This window comes from Passer domesticus, unplaced genomic scaffold (assembly GCF_036417665.1).
Source record: "Passer domesticus isolate bPasDom1 unplaced genomic scaffold, bPasDom1.hap1 HAP1_SCAFFOLD_37, whole genome shotgun sequence".
Lineage (NCBI taxonomy): Eukaryota > Metazoa > Chordata > Aves > Passeriformes > Passeridae > Passer > Passer domesticus.
Window position 1 is genome coordinate 2113204 of NW_026990149.1, and position 23412 is coordinate 2136615.

The 23412-nt window shown below is 47.5% G+C and overlaps 1 protein-coding gene and 1 pseudogene across 1 annotated transcript; both read left to right on the forward strand.

The window, feature by feature from the left end:
- Positions 1-45: 45 nt before the first annotated feature.
- LOC135292530 (neurofilament heavy polypeptide-like) lies at positions 46-3242 on the forward strand. Its single transcript, XM_064406721.1, has 3 exons — positions 46-63; positions 183-409; positions 2282-3242. The coding sequence occupies exons 1-3, from the start codon at positions 46-48 to the stop codon at positions 3120-3122; spliced, it is 1086 nt and encodes a 361-aa protein (XP_064262791.1). The 3' UTR covers positions 3123-3242.
- Positions 3243-17528: 14286 nt separating this feature from the next.
- The window catches only part of LOC135292575 (zinc finger protein 208-like), an 837577-nt pseudogene continuing 831693 nt past the window's right edge, over positions 17529-23412 (forward strand).

Sequence of the window (23412 nt, forward strand, 5' to 3'; positions counted from 1 at the left end):
GGGAGAAGATTTTCCCCATGGTCCCTGCACTGGTCAGTGGCATGGATGCAGGATGAGATCAGGGTGATTCTGGCAGTGTTTGGGGAATAGGCCCCTCTGGCTGCAGCTGCACTTTGCTCCAAGATGCTCTTCTGCATCCATTTTCACGCTCAACAGCTCCATCTCTCCTGTCTTCCATGCAGGCTTCCAGTATCCTGCCAGTGTCAGGTGTGCTGCAGCCAGGAGAGAGCCAGCAGGTCTCCTTGCCCTTCTCTGGCCACCTCAACAGCATCTCCAGTGCCACGGCGCTGTGCCACGTGGAGGGAGGCCCCAGCTCCGAGGTGCTGGTGCCCGGGGAGGCCTCACGTGTCAGCTGCTCCCCGAGCCCCCAGGAGATCAACTGTGGCTCTGGGGCACCTCTCAGGGAGAGGTGAGTAAGCCTGCCATGGGTTCCTGCTCTCCATGGGTTACTGTCCCTGCAGGGCTTCCCTGCTCCAAGGACTCTGAGCTCAGAGGTGCTGCATAGCAAAGGCCAGAAGCAGCACAGGGATGGCCACTCTTAGCTCCCTGGCTCCCAAGAGAGGAAGCACCTTCTTCTGTTGGGACAGAGCATCTTCTTCTCTAGTTTAGTGGTGAGCCCTCCTGGCTCAGATGCCGCCTTCAGGGAGCTGGGCTCTGGCCCTGCCTTGGCACTGCCTCTAGAGGTGTCTTTAGCTCCATGGTGTTGAGTCACATCTTCTTCATCATCTCCCTTCTTCACCAAAACAGTGGGATTGCGGTGTGGGCAGGCGTGGGGCACAGACCAAACCTTGGTTTGGGTGCTGGTGCTGCCACAGATGAAGTCCTTGCAGTGCTGATCTGCCAGGGTTCTCCTGATGGTGGGACAGCAGCCATAAAAGCTCCTGTCCTTGAGGCTCCCCTTCAGCTGCAGCAGTGGGGAAGCACAGGAGAAGCTCTGCTCCAGCAAGGCAGCCCAGCTCAGGACACACAGGCAAAGTGTGCAGCTGGGAGTGGGGGCTGCTTAAAGCAAGCCTGTGCATCAGGACTTCCTTCAGGCCAGGCTGAAGTTGGTTTCATGGGGAGGAGAGGGACGAGGCTGCTTCAGATGGTTTCCATGGCAGACAGCACCAGCTGGCTTGGTCACAGCTGGCTTCCAGCAGGAAATCTGGCTGACAAGAGCCTGTCTTGCAGGAGAGCAGTTCCTGCAGCCTTTGCTTTCTGACTGATGGGATTATTCTCATTTAGGATCAGGCTATGAGTTGTTAAAACCGAGGCTCACGGACAGAGACTCTCTAACTCATTAAAGTTAGAAAGTGGTATGTTTATTAACCCCGGTGGGCAGCACCAGAGTCGTCCCTACAAGGCGTGACCGTGCTGTACAAGGTTCTTTGCCCTCTCTTTATTTCCCAGGATCTTACACACAATACATGTGCAGAACCCCAGCACCTCCCCTCCCTGCTCTGTATTAAATTGAGGTCATTAGTCCTTCACACCGGTGCAATTCTTCTCTGGAATTGGGTTGGTGGTCTCCTATTGGGCCAGTGGTCTTAAGGGATGAAGTCAGGAATGTCTTCATCAGGTCTCTGTGACCCTCTGGCACCATCCAAGGTCCCCTGCTTAGTGACTGATTGACATAAAGCCCAGGTGCTAACCATTGTTCTACGGGTTTCAGTATGTTCTTCTAACAGTTCACTTACTCCACTTCCTTCTATCAAGAAGCTCATCATGGTAAACAATATAACAATCAGCTCTGGCTTAAGCATCTAATCATCATTAACCTATGGTCTACCTGTCTAACTGACATCCTGATCAATGTGAATTGCTTCTAAGCCTCAGGTGAAATCTGAACTCTTTAAATTCTTGCTTCAGCTCTGCCCAGGGAGAAGGGAGCTGAATGAGCTGAGTAAGAATTGCAGGAGAGATCAGCAGACGTTGGCACTCTGTGCTCTGCTTGAAACTGGGAAGTCAAGAGACAAAGGGCGTTTTCAGGCACAGCGCAGAGAGCTGGTGGATCAGCCTTTGGCAGTGGGCTGGAGGTGTCTGGCTGTGCCTGGAGAGGGAGCTTGCACAGTCAAGCCCTTCTGATGGCAAGGCTCAGGCTTGGCTGGTCCTGGAGGTGCCCTTCCACCACTGCCCTCTCTTGGGATGTTCCCAACCTCTGTGGGTTGAGGAGAATTCACGGAAATGGTCTGGCGCTGCTGCCTGGCCTCAGGGTCAAGGAATGAAGTGCAGGGCCAGCCAGGACGAGTGAGCCCAAGGTTCTGGTGGTGACTCTCAGCCATGTTTTCTGTTTTGTCTGCAGAAGGGAGCTGAAGCGGCTGTCTCCAAAGCTTGAGGAGGAGGCAAAAGCCTTGGAGGAGGAAGAGAGGCAGAAGGAGAAAGAGAAGCAGAAGAAAGAAAAGAAGGGTGTCTCTGTGGGGAAGGAACCTCCAAAAGCAGAGAAGGGGAAAACCAAACCCACAGAGAAGAAGGAAAGCAAGGCCCCAGAGCAGAAGGACACCAAAATCTCAGAGCGGATGGAAACCAAAGCCCCAGACAAGATAGAAACCAAACTCCCAGAAAAGAAAAACAAACATCCAGAAAAGAAGGAAACCAAATTCCCAGAGAGGAAGGAAAGCAAAGCCCCAGAGAAGAAGGACACCAAAGCATTATTAGAGAAGAAGGAAACTAAATTCCCAGAGAAGAAGGAAACCAAAGGTCCAGAGAAGATTGAAAACAAACTCCCAGAAAAGAAATACAAACCTCCAGAAAAGAGGGAATCCAAATTCCCAGAGAAGAAGGAAACCAAAGCTCCAGAGAAGATTGAAAACAAACTCCCAGAAAAGAAACACAAACCTCCAGAAAAGAAGGAAATCAAAATCCCAGAGAGGAAGGAAAGCAAAGCACCAGAGAGGAAGGAATTGAAAATCCTAAAGAAGGAAACCAAATCTCCAGAGAAGAGAAGCAGACCTCCAGAAAAGAAGGAAACCAAATGCCCAGAGAGAATGGAAATCAAAATCCCAGAGAAGGAAACCAAGACACCAAAAAAGAAGGAACCCAAAGCCCCAAAGAAGGGGGAAGCCAAAGTGCCAGAGAAGAGAGAGACCAAAGCCCCAAAGAAGAAGGAACCCAAAGCCCCAAGGAAGGGGGAAGCCAAAGCCTGAAAGAAGGGAGGAACCAAAATCCCAGAGAACCCAGCTGAGCTGGAGAAGAACTCTTTATTTTATTCACACAACTTATTTTATACAGTTTGAAAAACCTAATGTGCAACTTTAGGTAGTTCATCGATTTCTTATTACTAGTTATGCCAGTTATTCTGTTGGATAATAAAATATATTTTACTTGTGCATCAAATCTCTCTGTTGTATTCTTTGTATTGTTACCTATTCTCTTCACTGATTCTCATGGGACAAATCCCTTGTTCTTGCAGGTGCATTTGTTTTTCACCCTCAGATCAGATTGTTCACCAAGTCTCATTCTCAAAATAACTTCACGTGGGAACTTGTGACTGCTTAGCTGCACTTAGAAGAGATGACAGGCCAGCTGTTAATATAGCAGAACAAGGCCTGGTTTCATAAGGCCTTTCTTTTATCATTATTCTACCTGTCTCTGACATCTCCCCCTTTTTGTTCATTTAAAAAAGGCTCCTATGTTCTGATGTTGAAACAGCTCACTCTTAGGAGGGTATGATCTCCTGAAGGTTATCACTGGTTATCTGTTAGATGTGGGATAAGATACATAAAAGACCAGTTCCAATCAACAAAACTTACCCAATTCTGTCAAGTCATTGACACAGGGTTTTGCAGCATGAGCAAACAAAAGAATAATGTCCAATGTCTCTTAGGGAAATGGAAAGAAATGACCATTGTTTCCAATTAGCTGAGAAGTAGGAGAAGGTCCATTAGCTGGAAATGTTGATCTTGGACATCACTGAATGTCCTTCTGGCAGCTGGAACAGGGAAGAACTGAAGAAGGTTGGGAGGAGCACTGTCCCATGATGATGCCATGAGGCTTTTGTTGGCCAATTGCCTCTGTCAGTTTCCAGGCACAGCTGTGTCTTGGCAGTCCTACTCCTGTTCCTGTTCTGGCCACAAAGGCTGCAAGGGGATGCGGTTATTTCTCTTTCCACTGGGCCTCATTTCTTCAGAGCTGATCAGTATCTGATGGAATGAACAGGTGACTGCTTTGAGCTGTTGGTGATAAAACACAGGCATCTCTTCTCCTGAAGTTAATGAATCAATTAGGCTTCCCTGTGGACACTCCATTGGGATTTAGATGGGATGACCTTTTTTCCAAGTTTCTAATGTAAATATTGCATGATTCAAAATGTTAGTCGTCCAAATTTCTCATGTACATATTGCATTATTTGAATGTTCTTAAGGCGTTCATTCCTCTTCTTTTTTGTTTTTTAAGAATGAGATGCATGTCTTTTGTTATGAGTATGAAGAAACAGCGTAGTAAAATAATACACGTAGTAGACAAGAAACTTAGAGCAATTAGGAATAATTTAGATACAATGATCGGGAATATTTCAAATAGCGGACAAAACTAACAACATAGGTGGAATGAAATAAACAGAAATCTCTGAAATAATGTACCATCATCCCAGAGTCTGCAAACAGCTGACAAACCTCGATTCAGTGGGGACTTGGATAATTATTTCCAGATCATAATTCCCAAGCTCCCTTTAAAAATAGTTCAACTGTCATGTACAGACGGTGAAATTGCAAAGTCAAAGCAACTCCAATCTAGTTTTGATGCAGAAAACATCTGGGTCTGTTGGCAAATTCCTGTCCAGGTGGAGCTAAGGCCTGGCCACCACCCAAGCTCTAAGTGGGAGAGAATTCCCTAAATGTAATTTTAAACAAGGCTCCTAAGAATAGCACTTAGGAGTAAAGGTCTAGGGGTGAAAGACTGATGAACCATCCAATAGCCGCCTCCTCCAAAATCTCCTCAGCATGGAGATGCTTTAAACACAGCAAACTGTTGGAGTGGTTCTGTAATAACAATTGGGACTGCATCTGATTGCTTAGAGTAGATGTCACAATACCATCAGTTTAGAGAAGACTTCTGACAAAGCTGAGATATCATTTCCTGGAACTCTGAAAAATATGAGGAACTCCTGGAACTCTGAAAATCATGAGGCAGCACTGGGTCAAACCATGGAGCCCCAGTGCAGAGCCCAGCCAGAGGGGTAGTCTGGTCTAAGAGATACATGAGCAGCTAGAGAACAAAAGAAGGATCCTGAAATGACACGTGTCTTGTAGATAATTACACCAAAAGATGGTAAAACATATGAAAAGCTGGCTATAAAAACAGGAATACAAACATGAATGTATTTATGACAGAAAAAATGCAACAAAGGAAACACTGAACAGCTCACTCATAAAATTTATGATATCTCAGATTAAATCACACTCAAACCTGATATAAATTCCTTTCGACATCAATAGAGCTTAACAAGATGAACTCAATAAAACCCAGTCCTAAAAGGATTTCAAATTAATAAACATAATTTCATTATCACCTTAGTGGAACAAAAAGCACACTCAAGAGAACTCAATGTTAATTACTATTAATACCGAACATAACTGGATCCATAAAAAGCTGGAATAGATCATTGCTGAAATGACGTAAAACTGAATCTTAACATTTATAAAATCTACCAAAATTTACTTAATAAAACTTAGCCTTATTCAAGAAGGTAACTGAGCGTTACAATATTTGGCCTTAATTTAACAGAATTCAAACGAACATTCTTAAAAGTTATAGATATGACATGATGTAACTCAGTCTAAGGTTATTAACACAAAAAGACAACTTAAAGGTGAACAAGCTGTAAGTGAAATAACAGCATGATGGTCTGCTGGAGGGATTAAAGTTGTAACAAGCATATTAGAATTAGAAGTAAATCAGTTATGAGTAAAACCCATGGTAACTGCAAATTCCATGGAAACAGAAATTCAGTAAGACTTTTCAAAGTGCAGGGTTACTGGGAAATAAATATAATAATGTGCAATTTAGCATATTGCTGAACAACTCAACAGCTTTTAGTGACAGTATCTGGCATCATTTTATATGGCAAATGTGTTAGCATTCTTGTTAAAGAGATCAGACCATGTTAAAATTTGATAGGTAATAAGGGGCTGCATTTACCGCTTTTCAATCTCTCCAGTAACTGTAAAACTACATAAAACAATCAGAATTTAGTCAGAAACTAAAATAAACTTTTAAAAACCCTAGAGCACCACGTTTTCAAGGCACACAAACACAGCTCTGGGCCGGAGCGGGGCCTGTGCCGCCCACAGGGGAGAGGGAAGGCGCTGCCCAGAGGGAAACTATGGGGAGAACAGAGACCATCTAAACTGCAATAACATAACTGTACACCAATAAAGCTTCTCTCAATATTCACACAGTATTCATCCCTTAATTGCCAGAGCCAATCATCTCATTTTCCATCTCCCAGCAGGGCCCTGCGGCCGTGAATCCAGCCCGCCGGGGCTGGCCCGGCTCGGCTGCCACAGCCCTCCCGGGGCCGCTGCACCTCTGCTCCCCAAAACACTGCAGGGAAAAGAGCAGGGGAAAAGCAGCAACACACAACAAACTCTACAACCTGCACACAAAAGATAAACACAGAAGAGGCACAAGCTGCATTTTATTGCACATTCTGACAACAGTCACTGACTGAGAGTTGCATTTCCAAGGTCAAGATCTGTCTTTTGAGAAACTTCAAACTCAGAAATACCGTTTTTACTAGATGTATACGAGGCCAGGCCTCATGGGAGGCACAGCTTTTCTCGCAACTCTGCATCATCTTGAACTGAAAAAGAATTAAGCAGTGTGCTCATGAGTCTGGCATCTCAGCCAGAAAGGCCAGGTATTAGAGGGAAGAAGTCAGCCTACAAAATCTGATTATTTTTTCTCTTCCATTGGCCTGTCAATAATGATAATCAGAATATATTTCCACATGTTAACATGAAGGTGTTTGTATTTACAGAAGCAGGAACATATCTATGAAGGCTTTTGAATTCTCTTCAAGGACAAGGACATTTGAACCAACAACCCTTTCTTAATAGAGAGGCCTAGTTTAACTTTTCACTGAAGATGTTAAACCCAAGGGCAGTTCATGCAATGCTGTCTTTACATGTCGCTGTAGAGACAGGCAAGACACCTATTTCTTCATGCACAACAGCCCATCTTTATTCTTCACAGCTCATATTTCTATGGTTTTCTGAAGGTATTGTGTTTCATTTTAATTGCTTAGTAACTTAGTGCAACTCAGTTCATTGGTTAGTAGTTGCTCATGTAGGTGTCAGTCAAAACCTTTCCTCTCTCTAACGCGGTTTCCATTCTTGTCTCCTGCATAGAAGATGTGGGTAGAAGTCTTTCCTCTCACAGGTGCAAATTCCTTTCTCACAGGAACTTGTCAGGCTAGCTGTTAGCTGTACTTAGCCCAAGCAGCAGGCCTGAGCCATCATTTTACAAGGGTAACAAGGCTCTTCTTTTATAGGGTTTACCTATATGCAACATTGACATACGATTCTTTCAATCTTAAAGAATCATCTTTAATTTCTTTCTCGTGAATTTTGACCTTTGTAATATTTGTATATGGTAGATTTGGAGTTCAAATCTGTTTTGAATCATGCCTTCATAGAATCCCAGACTCATGGAATCATTCAGGCTGGGAAAGCTGTGTGAGACCATGGAGTCCCAGCTGTGCCCGATGCCCACCTTGTCCCTGAGGCGACTCCGGCGTTTCGGGGTCTCCCCGGCCCCGGCTGCCGTGGGTGCCCAAGACAGAGAAGTCCAATTCAGCACGACCTGTCCGGGCCCCTCAGGCAGGCCCCAGAGCTGCAGGCAGTCTCACCAAGCTCAGCTCTTTAGTGAGATCAGCTCTTTAGTGATTCTCAGCTCATTTGTGATTTCAGCTCTTGGCTTGCTGAGTGCCTTTGGCAGATGCTGGCAGAGAGAGGAGAAGGCTGTGTGAGGTTCCACAGAGATGTCTTTATTGATGTCTTCTGACAAGGTCTCAGGGACAGCTCTTCAGCAGAACAGGGCAGAAGTAGGGCTTTATATAGGGTACAGGAGTTTTAGAAACAATCCAATAGTGAGGGTCGAGGCGAAAGTGACCTGTGGGCTTAGAGAGATAAGCAAGGGTCTGAGGGTGGAAGAGGGGCTTCTTAGGTCCAGTCATCATGACCAGGCATTTCCTGTCTTAGGCTGCTGAACGCCATGGAGGCATTGCAGGCCCTGGGCCTGCTACAACTCCACTTTCTGTATTTAGAAAAAAGGCGTTCCCTATAGTTCTTTTAAACCAATGGAAAAGGCATGAGAACATAGCTAATACAATGACAATTACAAGGAAAATCCACAACATTCCCTTAACCAAAGATGCAACCCATCCTGTATATCCCCACTGACTGAAAAGGTCATTGACCCAGTCTGGGCTGTCTTCTACTTTTTAGTCCTTCACCAGTTCCTTCAGTTTCTGGATGTTTGCATGGATGGATTCCTAGCATTAAGAGAGATTGAAGCAGCACATCCCTTCCAAGTCTTGGCAGCCGTGTCCGTGGGCAAGCAGCAGGAAGTCAATTGCTGCTCGATTTTGGAGTGGTGCATGTCTTGTGGTCTCTTCTTCCTTTCAAAGATTGCTCAGGGCAGCCGATGTAGCGCTGGCTTGCTTACTGAGCCAGCACCCAGGGTGATTCATTTCACCAAGGGCTTTAGCTGCAGTTACCCATGGTAGGAATAGGGAGACAGAAATCCTTTTTGGTTTGTTCCAATCGTATAATTTGGGATTGCAATTTTCATCAAATTCTGTGTAGGATCTTTTGTGCCATTTTCATTCACTTTCTTTTTTTCAGTTATGTAGCAAGGTTATATTTGATGTGAGGGTAGAAAGTTTTCCAAGGGTACAGGGACCTCCCTGTAGCCATGAGGGGATCCCAGCCCATACTCAGTCACCACAGATGAGAAATGTTCCCTTGGGTAGTACTTTGGGGTGGAGAGAGGATACAGAGATCACACGAGCAGTGTAATTACACCAATCAGGAGGGTTATAGGCTTTGTTAATTGGTGGTGTGTCTTTCTGGTATCTGGTTTTGGTCTGGTCAATTTCTGGCCAATTATTATTTGGACACCTAAAGTAAAATTTGACACAGTATGTTGCCTTGGAGGATCCCATCAGGTCCAATTCTTGGGGTTCCTCGAGAGCATTGGGCAGCATTTTTGTCCACTGGTCCCAGGTGCCCACCAGGTTGGGTCTCTTACCTGTGGTGAGGAGGAGCTCTGAGTTATAGATGGGCCAGGCATCGGCTGCGAAGGGAATTCCTACCAGACATGTGGAAAGTGGGTTATCCATGCTTCCCATGGATAAGCACATGTTATCCTGTTTGAATGTCCTTGCTGAGGTTACCCAGACATTGTGGACAGGCTGTGGGCTGATACAACTGATGGCACATGGTACAGTGAAGAAATCCAAGCAGCAGTGAGGACAGCACCAACGGAGACATTTTTCATCTCTGGACAGGAATGGAGCTTCTGATAGGGAATATAAGCAAAATTTGTTATCTTGATGGTGGGAGGGGAGGGTTAGGGTTTTCTCCTTTGTTCCTTTCCTCTGTTCCTTCCCCTCCCCCCTTTTTTTTTTCTTTCTTTTCTTTTTTTTTTTTCTTTCTTTTCTTTTTTTTTTTTTTTCTTTTTCCTTAAACTAAGGATGGGGGAGTGGGTATAAGGTTAGGGGTTTTTGGTAAGAGTTGAGAAAGGGGAATAATAGGGCTTTTTAGGACCTAAAGGGATAATAACATATAATTCTGAGAACAATTTTGTGTTCAGGCTGTGTCTGGCTTATGGCTTGATGCAGCAGAATGTTGTTCAGCTTTCTGTTTTGTCTGCTGTCCTGTGATGGGATGGGCTTTTCTTCTGTATGTGGACATTTGGCAACATCTTCGTCTCCAGGCAGAACTGGTCTGGTTTTGAGGAGGTCTTGTGTTTGACTCAGGGGAATTCTTGTCAGTGTTTGTGGGAGTGGCTTTTGCAGTGCCTAGGTATGGTTTTATGTTTTTTCCTGGGTACCATCCAGGAGCAGATGGGAGTAGAACACAGGCATCCCCTCTTCCCCAGGTAATCAGTTGGAATAGCCCAGAAATTTGATGTGTTTTTGGGTCCTTCCCCAGTACAGGTGGTTTCTCAGTGAGCTTTGCTTGGGTGGTATTTGCAAAGTGGTGAAGTACTGGGGGGTCAGGCTCTGATGTTGTAGAGTTCAGGAAGTTGATGACATAGAGAGCCTTGCAAAGTCTTTCCACTGGAGATTTCATTTTTTTTCTCTTTGCTGCTGACTGAGGACTCTTTTGAGGGTTTGATGTGTCCTTTTTACGATGGATTGTCCTGTGGGGTTTGCAGGTATGCCTTTCTTGTGTTCTATTCCCCACTCACTGAAGAACTCTTTTAACTGACAAGAGGTATAGGGAGGTCCATTGCAGAGAGTATTAGTACAGAAAGTATTTCTACTGCCTGGCTAGTAAAGAGAGGGCACGGACTTTTACAAGGAGTGCATAACCCAGGCCTGAAGCCAACAGACAGTCCTTGAAATGTCCTTGGACCAGAGATGAGAGGAAGTTGGACAGTTACACAATGGCTGCAGACTAGGCTAGCTAGACACCAGGAGATACCAGCAAAACCGCAAGGCAGCAATTACACAAGATAGCAGCAGACCGCAGGACAGAAAGAGTGTAGAACCAAGAAAAGCATGAGCAGCTGTTTACACCAATCACAGCATGAGTCAGGGCTCCTGGACAGTCCCTTGTAACCAATAATATGTACGCTTGAGCCGCATGGACAGATAACAATGCTATATAAGAGCCTATCAATTTCCAATAAATCGAACAAGATGCATACCTCGTGTCGAGTCGTGTCTTGATTCCAGACCCCTTATCTCTTCATATCATTACAGTGGGGCATGCTGTGCTGAGACAGATACAACCTTGTCCTATATATACAAGCAACATTGTCTGATTGCCTGAATGCGTTTCAAAGTGGCAAATCCTTTGGTCTGTGTCCAAACGTGTGTCTTGATCACTTTCTAATGTCCCCTCACATATGTACCCCAGTTGGTTCCTCATAAAACAGGGCTCTAGGTTGATGGTCTGCCACTCTCCTCTAATTTCTCGTGCCCATGTTCTATGTTCAGAAGGATACAACACAGTCCCTTCATGGTTTAGTCCCAGGGGAACTATTGGGTGACTTAAGCTCACTGATGCATTACGTATTGTTAAAACAAAGGCTGTTACTTTACTAGTCACAGGGTTATAAGTGAAGTTGGCCAAAGTCCACCAAGATCCTTTCCATATCGGATGCACTATCCCAAACAATTTTGCAGAGTTCAGCAGAGAATATTCCCCTCTGCCCTCCCTGATGATGCAGCAGCCACTGACTGCATCCACAGTTGTGCTTGAGTACACCCAAGAGCTAGTGAGACGTTTTCACTGGCTGTGCCTAATGCATTAATTATGACCTCATCGTACTGTTCTTCAGTGTTCTTCCTTTCTGGCAATACTATGGAGAACTTCCAGTGGTTGTCACCTAGTGCTAGCAGGGAGGATTGTAAAGGTTGCTGTAATTTAACTAAGTCACTCCCCACTGTGGTTACTTTATTCATCAACACTTCTGAATCTATGGTGTTTAGCACTCCCAGTCCAGTCCCTAGCAGCCCAGTGAGATCTCTTTCACTCCTAAAGTTAGGGGGCATTCATTCTTGAAGCCAAGTGGTCCAGTCCATGAAAGGATTTCTGAGAAATGGGGCACACTCTAGTTGAATGTCCAAAGCATTTACCTGTATTCCCATTTCTACTCGCTTCAGAGACCATTCTGGATTAACCAGCAGTCTCTGAGTTCTTGTTTTCTTCATAGCATACGGCCCAATTCTAGTAATCACAGGAACTATAGGCTGCACTTCTGCTTCTGGAATAATTGGCCTTTGGGTAGGAACAGCTTTCTTTTGTGTTAGTAGGGTAGTTCTGATCTTGTTCTTCTGATATTCAGTGCACACTTGAATGATGCTAAAGTCAAGATCATACTCTCTTATTGCACACCCTTCTATTTTTAGGGCACTTACTCAAACATTTGTCACAGCATTCAGAGCTAATCTGAATGAGTTTCATGGGTGGATGGTAAGCCTCATGCAACCCACCTTGCACAAATGCATAGCTACATCCCCAAACATTTCTCCCTTCCCACAAACGTGCATTTGTGACTTTCAGGATCTCACTTAGGGCCCTATGAGAGTGGGGATCACAGGCCCTCTCTTGGCACCGGTACATCCCAGTTACGTTGTACCTGCGCGGTATGGCACTGGCTCCTGTTACAACCATGGCAATGGCTATAATAGTTACCACCTTCTCCATCATGTCCATGATTTCTCTAAGTCCATATATTCACGGTTCCAGGTGAGCTTCAGCTTCAGTTCTTTGTCACCTGGCATCAGTTTCCAGACTTCCTCAGGGGCTTTCTTCACTCGGGAGTGATGGATCCAGGCCTGCTGTTCTTTGATCTTGATTGCAGTAAAGGTAGTGAGGAGCACCTGGAATGGTCCTTCCCACTGCAGTTCCAGGGTCTTTTCTGCCAAAGACTTAACATACCCATAATCCCCAGGTTGTACATCATGTACTGGTCCATCCAAATCTCTGTTTTGAGCTCCAGCCACATATTTTGCAGTTCCTCTCAGTTGTTTATTCAGGGCTATCATATACTTGGGTAGGGTTTCCTCCCCTATTTGTGTAGGTGTGGCTCCTTCTTGAACTGCATATGGTCTCCCATATAATATTTCAAAGAGGCTCAATTTTTCCCTTGTCCTTGGTTTTGTCCAAATTGGCAATAATGCTAATGGAAGAGCCTGGGGCCAAGGTAGGTTTGCCTCTTGTCCCAATCTCACAATTTGTTGCTTAATCAAATGATTCATCTTTTCCACTTGGCCACTCGATTGAGGATGATATGGGGTATGCAGCTCACAGTCTATCCCCAGGTGGTGGCTAATTTCTTGCACAATTTTGGAAACAAAATGCGGCTCTCTGTCTGAGGATATGGTGGCTGGAACCCCAAACCTCGGGATTATTTCTTGCAACAGTGCTTTGCTTACCTCTCGTGCTTCAGCTGTCCTAGTAGGGAAAGCTTCTGGCCAACCTGAAAAGGTATCAGGCAATACCAAGAGGTAATGATATCCCCCCTTCCTGGGTAATTCTGTGAAATCGATTTGCCACTGTTGCCCAGGTCCGCAGCCTTTCCCAATTTGTCCAACTTTAGGCTTTGGGATGTTTTTAGGATTAGTTCAGAGGCAAAGACTACACTGACGAGTTACCTGTATTACTGTGCCGTGGAGTTTCCTGGCCATAATTTTTCCTTTCAAATGGTTGTACAGGGCATCTACTCCCCAGAGTGTTTTTTCATGTTCTTTTTGCACTGATGACCACAGCAAATAGGAAGGCGCTACAAGTTTCCCTTCCTCTGTTACAGCCTGTCCTTCTTGATTATAATTTGCTTTTTTTGCCTTAAAAAGTTTCTTATCCTTTTTATTGTACACTGGCTTACCTTCAATAGAAATGTTTCCATCTGGGATCAATGTTGCCTCCACTGTCTCCTCAAATACCTCACCTCTGGCTGCGTCTTTTGCCTCTCTGTCCACCAGCATGTTCCCTTCTTTCAATTCAGAGCTCACTTTTTGCTGTGCCTTAATGTGCATGATGGCTGCCTTCTCAGGAAGTTGTACTGCACCTAGTAGTCTCAGTATCTCTTGTGCATGTTTAATATTCTTCCCTTGTGAATTCAACAGTCCTCTCTCTCTCCAAATGGCTCCACGTGCATGAACCACCCCAAACGTGTACCTTGAGTCCGTGTAGATGTTAACCTCTTTTCCTTTTGCCAGCTCTAAGGCTCGAGTTAAGGTGATTATTTCAGCCTTCTGTGCAGAGGTGTTTGCTGGTGAAGGTCCAGACTCTATTACCTCTCTGCTTGTGGTAACCGCATATCCAGGGTGCCTTTTTCCACTGATGACATAGCTGCTTCCATCAGTGAACCAGGTCTCAGCATCTTCAAGTGGGGTGTCCTTCAGATCCGGGCAGCTGGAGAAAGTGGCTCCAGTGGTCTCCAGACAGTCATGGATCACTGCTTCTCCCATACTCCCACTGAGGAAGGAAGCTGAATTTACAATGTGAGTTACCACAATTTCAACACCATCTTGTTCCACTAGTATGGCTTGGTACTTCAGAAACCTCTGTGGGGAGAGCCAATGTCCCCCTTTTGCCTCAAGGACTGCAGACACCGTGTGGGATACCAGCACAGTCATTTTCTGGCCCAGATTTGGGGAGTTTTGGATTTTGGGGGATTCTATTGGGGTTGGGGGGATTGATTTTTGAGTGGCTTCAGTGAAATTTTGGGGAGTTTTTTTGAGTTTTGGTGGGTTTGACTGGGATTTTGTGGGATTCTCTGGGGTTTTGGAGGATCTTATTGTAATTTCTTGAGGAATTTGGGATTTTTAGTGGAGTTTGGGGGTCTGGACCTTTTAGTGGACCTTTGGGGTTGTCCCAGGGCTTTCCGGAAGGGCTGAGAGGCATCAAAATCTCCTTCCAATAAAACCCCACAGAATCTTTTGAAATCTCAAGAACCCCCAAAATCCAGATGAAACCTCGCAAATCCCCCCAAAAAATGTCCCCTAAATAATAAAAATCCCATAATATCCCTCCCCAACACCCGAAGAAATCATGGCAACACCCAAAAAACCCCATAAAACCCCAAAAATCCCACGAAAATTCTGAAAAAACCAAATCCCCAATGGATCCCACTAAAAGCCCCCACAATTCCAGTGAAATGCCTCAAAATCTCCTAGAAATCCCAATAAAACTCCCAGAATTTCTGAGAATCCCAAAAAACCCAGGAAAATCTCAGTAAAACCTTCCAAAATACAAAACCCAAAAAAATTCAATAAACACCTCCAGAACAACCCCTCCCCCCGCAAAGCACCAATAAAACCCCCAAAATACAAACCCCCAAAATCCAGAAAACCCCCCAACATTTCCCACCTTGTCCCAGCATGTCTGTAGTCATTTCCAGGCGCCGCCAGTGGTCCCAGGAAGGTGTCAGTTCTCCCAGTGTGATTCCCCAGTCATGCCCAGAATATCCCAGCTGCCTCCAGCATGCATCCAGTCCTGCCCAGTTCCTCCAGTTTGCTTGCAGCATGATCCCAGTTTCTCTCAGGTGCTCCCAGTAGGCCAAAGTGTGATCCCAGTCGCACCCTTTGAACCCCAATATGATCCCAGTAAGCTCCAGCTGGATCCCAGTCACATGCCAGCCCTCCCAGTGTGCTCCCAGTATAATCCCAGTTGCTCCCAGTCAGGCCCAGTATGGGGGATGATGTGCAGGGTGTGTTCCCAGTCGCTCTCAGATTCTCCCAGTATGATCCAGAGATGAGCCCAGTGTGCTCCCAGTCCCTGCCAGTATGAACCAGTTGTGCTCCACATGGTTCCAGTGGCTCTCTTTCACCCTCCCTTTGGTTCCAGTCACTCCCAGTATCTCCCAGTGTATCCCAGGTCCCTCCAGCAGGTTCCCAGTCCCTCCCATTATTCCCCAGTATGATCCCATTTGCTGCCAAGCACTCCCAGTCAGCCTCAGTGCAGTGGCACTCACTGCCAGGATGATCCCAGTCACCCCCAGCATGATCCCAGTTGATCCCAGTATAAGCCCAGTTGTTTCCAATCCTTCCCAGCACACAGCCAGCCACTCCCAGTTGCTGCTGGCATGATCCCAGTTGCTCCCAGCTGCTCCCAGTCACCCTCAGCATAATGCCAGTCACTCCCAGTAGATCCCATTTGCCCCTAACATGGTCTCAATTGCCTCTGCAGGCTCCTGCTCACTCCCAGTATGATCCCAGAATGATATCAGTACAAAGCCAGTACAGTCCGAGTGTGATTCCAGTATGATCCCAGAACAAACCCAGTAGAGTCCCAGTCACTCCCAGTATGATGCCAGCAGAGCCCAGTCCCTGGCAGTGCTGCCAGCGCTGGGATCCCGCAGCCCTCTGTGCGTTCCCCCCTCCCGGCTGTGCCGAGAGGAGCCCCAAGGGCTGGCAGTGCCCAGGCAGGCTCCCCAGCAGGGCCCAGTTTGGATGTGGGGCCCCCAGTTGTCGCAGTTTGCCTCTCCTTTTGCCCGGGCCGGCTTCCCCCCTTCTCCGCAGCGGCCGGGAGCAGCCGAGAGCCCCGCGCTGCCCGTGCCGAGCTGTGCCGGCTCCAGCCCCGCTCCTGCCGCGGGCTGCGAGGGCTCCGGGAACGGGGCAGCGAGGGGGTCGCTGCTGCTGCGGGAGGAGGAGGAGGGAGGGAAGGGGAGGGATGAAGGAGGAGGAGGAGGGTGGGAGGGGAGATGGAAGAGGAGGGGGAAGGCGGAGAGAGAGCAGCCACAGAAGGAGAAGGAGGTGTGGTTAGGGAGGAGAAGGATTAGGAGGAGGCGGGGGATGGAATAGGAGAAGGGGCAGGAAGAGGAAGAGGAGGGACAGAGGCAGATCAAGGCTGAGCAGCAGGAAGCACGCGGTCGAGCCCTCCGTGCATTCGCAGCCCCCACCTGTGGGATCATCGCCCCCATCGCGCTGGTGAGCGGGGAGGGGGAGCTCGGCCCAGATATCCCGGGGGGTCCCTGGGCTGGGATTTTTTTGGGGGGATGTTTGGAGAATGAAGAAGTGCAAGGCTGAGCGGAAAAGGCCCCTTGTGGGGACATCGGGGGGTGGCGGTGGCGGCTGGCGGCAGAGGCAGCCTGGAGGAGCAGAGCCCTGTGTCCCCCAGGAGCCCAAAGTGGGGAGCCCAGAGAGGGGGGAGCGCCGCCATTGGCGGGAGCCTGCAGAGGCTGGAGAGGAGCAGGGGGGACTCCTTGGAGCCCCTGCAGCCCAGAGCAGAGAATGAGGGGAGAAGGGAGCCCAAAATGGAGCCCAAAAAGCCCCGGCAGCCCTGAATGGGGAGCGAAGAGGGGGCAGGTTTTGGGATTGCTGGGACTGCCAGCAGGCTGGGGAGGGCGGGCACCGAGGAGAAGGGGGACCCCCAATGCAAGCGTGACCCCAGCACCTGGGACAGGGGGAACTCCCAAAGAGCAGAGGGGAGGGAGCAGGGGTGGGGAACTCCTGGGGAGGGTTTTTCAGCCCTGAATCTTGGTGTTTGGGAGGTGTTTCTGCAGCCTAGGTCGCTGGTGACTTGTAGAGATTGACTTGGGCAGAAAGACCTTCAAACTCAACATGCTCATCCCTTGTTTTCCCCAAACCAGGATTTCCCATTGTCACTTCTTGTGAGGTAGTGAGGAAGAGGAAGATGTCCCTGGACATGGAGTCAGGTGAGGAGGAAGTCAGTGCCCCTTTGCCTCTCTCTCCTGCTCCACCTCCCAGCCCAGCACAGCAGAACCTCGTGGCAGAGGCCGTTTTGAGCGGCTCCACGGTGCAGGAACCCAACGGGGAGGAAAAGCCCCGGAGATGCCACACGAGGAGGGGCTGCAAACGCAGATGGCGGGGATCTGAGGGGGAAAGAGCCAGCCTGGGCCGGGAAGGCGGCCGGAGATGGAGCCAGAGCTCGGAGCTGGTGGTCCATGAGGAGGTTCCTGATGGAGAGAAGCCCCACAAGTGCGAGGAGTGTGGGAAGAGCTTCAGGCACAGCTCCAACCTGATCAGGCACCAGAGGACCCACACTGGGGAGTGGCCCTACGAGTGTGATCAGTGCAGGAAGAGGTTTCAGACCAGCTCTGATCTCCTCATGCACCAGCGCACGCACACAGAGGAGAGGCCCTTCCGCTGCCCCGACTGCGGGCAGGGCTTCAGGCAGAACTCCCATCTTGTCACGCACCGGCGCATCCACACTGGGGAGAGGCCCCACGAGTGTGAGGAATGTGGGAAGAGCTTCACACATCGCGCCAACCTCATCTACCATCAAAAGATCCACTCTGGGGAGAGGCCCTACGAGTGTTCCAAGTGTGGGAAGGGGTTTCGGACCCACTCCCATCTCCTCCTGCACTATTGGAGTCACACAGAGGAGAGGCCCTTCTGCTGTCCTGACTGCGGGGAGGGATTCAGGCAGAACTGCCACCTTGTCAGGCACCGGCGCATCCACAGCGGGGAGAGGCCCTACGAATGTCCCCAGTGTGGGAAGAGCTTCTCCAGCAGCTCTAACTTGACCCAACACCAACGGAGGCACCGGTGAGGGAAGCCCTGCGAGTGCCCCGGGTGCGGGAAGAGCTTTGTGCGCTGCTCCTGCTCCATCCCCCACTGCAGGAGCCACGCTGGGCACAGCCCTGGTGACCCACATTCCCTGTGATCCATGCTGGGAACACACCTGGCTGCTTGTCCTTTTGGTTTGGCCTTGATTTTCTTCTGATTCATCTTTATCCCTTAAAAACAGCCCAAACTGTGTTAAATGAATGACATTGATCAACGATCTCTAAAGTCTCACCATTTTATAGGTGTTTGAGGGGGCACCTGCCTTTGCCCTGTCTTTTGGGGGTAAGAAATGGATTCTGGAGCTTTCTGAAACCAAGACCCGTCTCGTTTGTTCCCGGCACTGGCAGCTGCAGCCTCCCTGGACACCATGGACTCTGGAGAATGGGGGCAGCCAGTGAGAACATGTCCTGGATTGCAAGCTAAGTGTGTGTTCTGTTTGCCATCTGTCAGAGGTGGGGCACTTATCTTCTGTTCATTGGGCAGTTTATCTCTTCCACAACCAATCCTTCATCCAGGAGATAGCTTCTGTCAATAATTATTAATTATTAATTACCTTCTGTTAATGGGCCATTGAGTGCTACTGCATGGCTGATAAAATAACATCATGCCACTGGGAGATGCTCTGCCCAGCGGGAGGAGCCAAGCATTTCTTCCTGGATAGAATCTGAGTTTGGAACATTGCAGCAGCCTTTTCCCACTGGATTGCCAGAGGAAGACCAGGCCCATCTACACCACCACTGGACCTTCAGAGGAAAACTCCACCCTTCTCCAGGATCCCTGCTCCAACAGAGCCACACCTGTCAATGCAGGAGAGCTGCAGCCACCATTCAATGGGACTGCTGCCAGCACCCTGACCCACAGGGTGTCAGGTTATATTCTGACTCTGTCAGTGGTTTTGGTTTTTTTTTTTGGTTTTTGCTATTGCCTTTGTATTTTTAATTTTTGCTAAAAAAGAATTCCTATTCCCATAGCTTTGCCTGAGAGCCCCTTAATTCAGAATTATAACAATTCAGAGGGAAGGAGTTTCCATTTTCCATTTCAGGGGAGGTTCCTGCCTTCCTTAGCAGACACCTGGCTTTCCAAACCAAGACAGGACAGCACGACCTGCACCCCGTAAGTCACCCCCTGATGGCCACACCTTGTGGGACCCCCATCTTGAAGAGGAAGACCCAAGAGCACCATGGCAAGAGGCTGGATTTGAAACAAAAACTTTAAGGAAGTTAGACATTTTAGAGGAGCTAAGATTTTAGTTAGAGATAAGCTTTATTGTAATTAATTAAAATAAATAGGTAGGCCTTGATGAAGGTAAGAGTTAGTAATTAACTAATAATGGATTGCTTGTCAACACAATGTTTGGTTAGCTGGGTTTATAATGAAGACTATAGAAACTGACAGATAGCTTTTAGGAACATAAGACAATTGTGGGCCTCCTGTGTTCTGAAACCAATTGAAGCCAGGGAATGGGAATTCTACCAAGGGTTCATTTGTCATATTTGCATTGAAAAGGTAGAAAGGTCAGAATGAGGAAGACTTCATTTACTTCCTCATTTTGGGACCCTTCCCATGAAAGGGACCCCAACCCATTTCAAAGAACAAACTACGTATGCCTAATAGATTTTGAACTAATTAGCCTATGAAACGGGGAATGGGATGTACCAAAATTATGAATATGTATTTGTATTTTGGGTATTCAGTAGTTGTATGGATGACAGGACTCTGTAATCACCTGTAAATTGCAGTGTGTATTTGGGAGCTATCCCACACGCCGCCCGGCATCGCAATAAACATACACTTTCTAGCTTTAAACTGTTAGAGAGTTTTTGTCCGTCACAGTTGGATATCGGTGCTAGATCAATATCCATATTTTTTTAATAAATCACTTTGGTGACTGCAGCAGGACATCCTGCACTCTCTGGCTGTGGGGCCAGTGGGGGTCCGGGACCCCTCTGGGCACCCACCCAGGAATTTCTGGGAAGGAGGATCCTGTGATCCTGCTGCCTACGTGGGGAAAGACCAGGTCCTGCTGGAACCACGGACAAAAGGAATGTTTCTCTTTAGGGAAAGGTACCTTATTATATCAGCAGTTAATAGGACGCGGGATTCGTCCCGCCTCAGTGGTCTGGTAACCCGTGTGCCACAGTGGGGACCAGGGCTCTGGTAGTCCATGTCTCGTAGTGGAGACAATGGCTGTGGTGTTGTGAATTGGGATTGGAGCAGGGGTGGCTCTGGTTTCAATTTGTAGTTTAAAGGTGCACCTCAGTGACTCGTCATTTGGGTGGTTAGTCCGAATTTTTGGGCTGCGAAGGGTCCCATTGTGGGTGGCAGACAATCCTGGTTGTGCCCCCAGCGTTGTGTGTGTGTGTGTGTGTGTGTGTGTGTGTGTGTATTGTAATTGGATCTGTGTTTGTTTGGTGGTTTTGTGATTTTGTGTGTTTAGGTTGTAGATGCACTGTATTTGTTGTGGTTTGTGAGAGTTTGTGTTGTAAGCATTATCATTTGTGTGATTTGGCATGTGTTATTAACCTTTGTAAGTGTTTTTGGGAGTTTTGTAAGCTTAAAGTTGTAAAAGGTCTTTGAAATCCCTGCCTGATTGTGGAGGAACACTGACACTTTTGTTTGGGAGAGCGGACTGATTTCAAGTGTTTGTATTGTGCTTAGACTGTGTTAGAGGGGAATTAGGCTGTGTGTGAGCTTGGACAGCATGTGTTTTTGGATGTAAACTTTTATTTGATGTATGGTCAGGTGAAAAAGGCTTTGTGTGAGTTAAATTTGTTTCCTTAGTAGTTAAAAGAGTGAATGGAAAGCCCACAACTATTCCTGACACAGTCCTGGTGATCAGGCAGTCATTTGTTTCCTGGGTAACCAGAGGGGAGTCCAGACTTTGTAGCCTTGGGATACCTCTTTTTATCTCCCTGTAAAACCCCGAGAGTTTGGTGAGCCCGTGTTTTGATAATTTTATTGGTATGTGAGGTTTGCAGTTGCTAGAGTGTGTGGTAATATTTTAAAGTGCTGATGGTTTACCCCCACCCCCCCAATTCTTGTGGAGGGATTTGTGCTGTGCCCTGGCCAAAGTTTGTGTGATTTTCAGCAGGACCTCGTTAAAACTTTTGTTGTGTTTGGGGTCGTGAAAAACCCCTGTCTGTTTCTTTTTTGTGAGCCTAAACTATTAGTGTTAGGAGTCAGGTTGTCAGCAAGAAAAGGGAAATTCAGTTTAGCAGCTTTGGTTGTATGCAGAAAACAGAGAGCCCAGAAGTAGTGCTGGCAGAGGTAGCTGAGAGACTTCTTTGGTGCCCAGATACGCAGCTGAACTCTGTGTTCTGTAACATTTTCCACCAAAGGGTGAGAGAAATTTGGTTAGCAGTTGTCGTGGTTTGGCCGGAAATGTGTTTCTAGAAAAGTCTAAGTCCGGCCAATCAGTGGCCAAATTCAAAATTGGCATTTGATGTGGCCACTAAGGGTCTGGATACGCCTCTGAGAACACACGGGGGTTAAAAGCAGGAGATTCCCAGAGAACTTCCTCTTTGGGAATCCGGCGTTGGTGAGTAGGTCTAGCATCTCCCCTGCCCAGATGCGTCTGGGTGTGGGAGGGGGAGGCCATGACAGGGAGGAGGCCGGGAGCCCCAAAAGCTGCACAGGTGGAGGAGAACATGCAGGGGTTGATGAGATTTGAGATGTCTGGGCAGCCCCCCCCCGGAGAGAGGGACAGAGATTGTGCTGGTGGCTCAGCCGGCCAGAAGCGGGGGAGGTGGCGAGAGAAGGTGCCCGGCAGCTGTGGGAGTCCTGGACACGTAGAGGCGAGGATTTTAACCCCTTGGTAGAGTAATAGAAACCTTGCAAATACTGCTCCTCCTGAATCAGAATGAGGAGAGAGAGATGATGGACTGCGTGTGAGGAAAGCTGGAAGAGATGAGAAGAATCCTAGGTGGGAAGAGATGATGGAGTGGCCTTGAGCGGGACTCTTTCTTGTATGGCCATGGACAGACCCATACCTGGAGACTGTATTTAGGGGGAGACAATGCTTTGGAGCCAAGAGTGAAGCAGTAGAGTGAACAGAGACGGCTGAGGAGGGTGTGGGATGCCCTCTGTCTCCGTGGAGGGGAAGATCTCTGCTCACGAGCCCCTCGGCCCCAGGGGGTAAATTTGGGGGGGACTGGTGTCCCAAAGTTGAGAGACTGCTGCTTTTGGAACTGGGTAGAACATCCTTAAACAAGATACCCTAAAAGCAGTCCTGGCCTGTGTCCAGTGGTGAGAGCACTGGACATGGGGGGGAAGCCTATGGTGCAAGGGAGGACTTCTCTCTCCCCGATGGATTTGAGAGTGGATTATTTGAAAGGATGATGATGGACTGAAAGCTGATTACCTGAAAAGTGGGAATCTATGGTGTTATCTCATTCGGTGTAGAAAAGGGAGGGGGGAGGAGGAATGTATTTGGAAAGTTTTTATTCTTAGCTCTGTGTGTGTGTGTTCCTTTATGGATATTGTTATTAATAAAATGTTGTGTTTTTCCCTCCATCCCCGAATGGGAGCCTGCTTTGTTCTGTTCCCGGGTAACATCTCACAGCAACCCTTTTAGAAATATACTCTTCATGGAGGCCCTGGCATTGTGCTAAGGTCAAACCATGACAGCAGTCCAAAAAGCTTCGGAATGGGTTACAGTAGTGACTCACACAGCTCTTGGTGCAGCCTGGAATCGTCAAATTTCTGCCAGAACTTGACTGATACTTTGCAAGGTTTCCATCTGTCCTTTGGTTACAGCATGACATGAGATACGCTTTGCTTTCAGCTGCACACTGTCTACAGTGTATGAAAAGTTGCTTCCAATTTTTAAACATATTTTAATAGGAATACACCTGGAGCAAAGCTTAACAGAGGACCTGATTTAATAAATTATTAGTAACCTGCAACTTGGGTGGAGTACCTAACTACATGGTGTGGTTTCATTAGATTGAATCAAAAGGAGTTTTCCCACCCCTTTTTTGTAGAACTACAAGTTCTTTCCCTAACGGCTGCTGCTCTGAACCCTGCCTTTGAAGGCCTGCTAACCCTTTCTTTTTTTAGAGGAAAGGAGAAAATTAATTAACAAGCTGTTTTATCCCTTTTGTTTGCTAGCACAACTATATGAGCAGGAACAGGAGGCACAGGAATCGAGAACCTGGTTCAGGGCTATTCCCCTGCCCAAGGAAAGATTGCTGCTGTGATCTGTGGATCGTGTTTCGGTGTGCAGT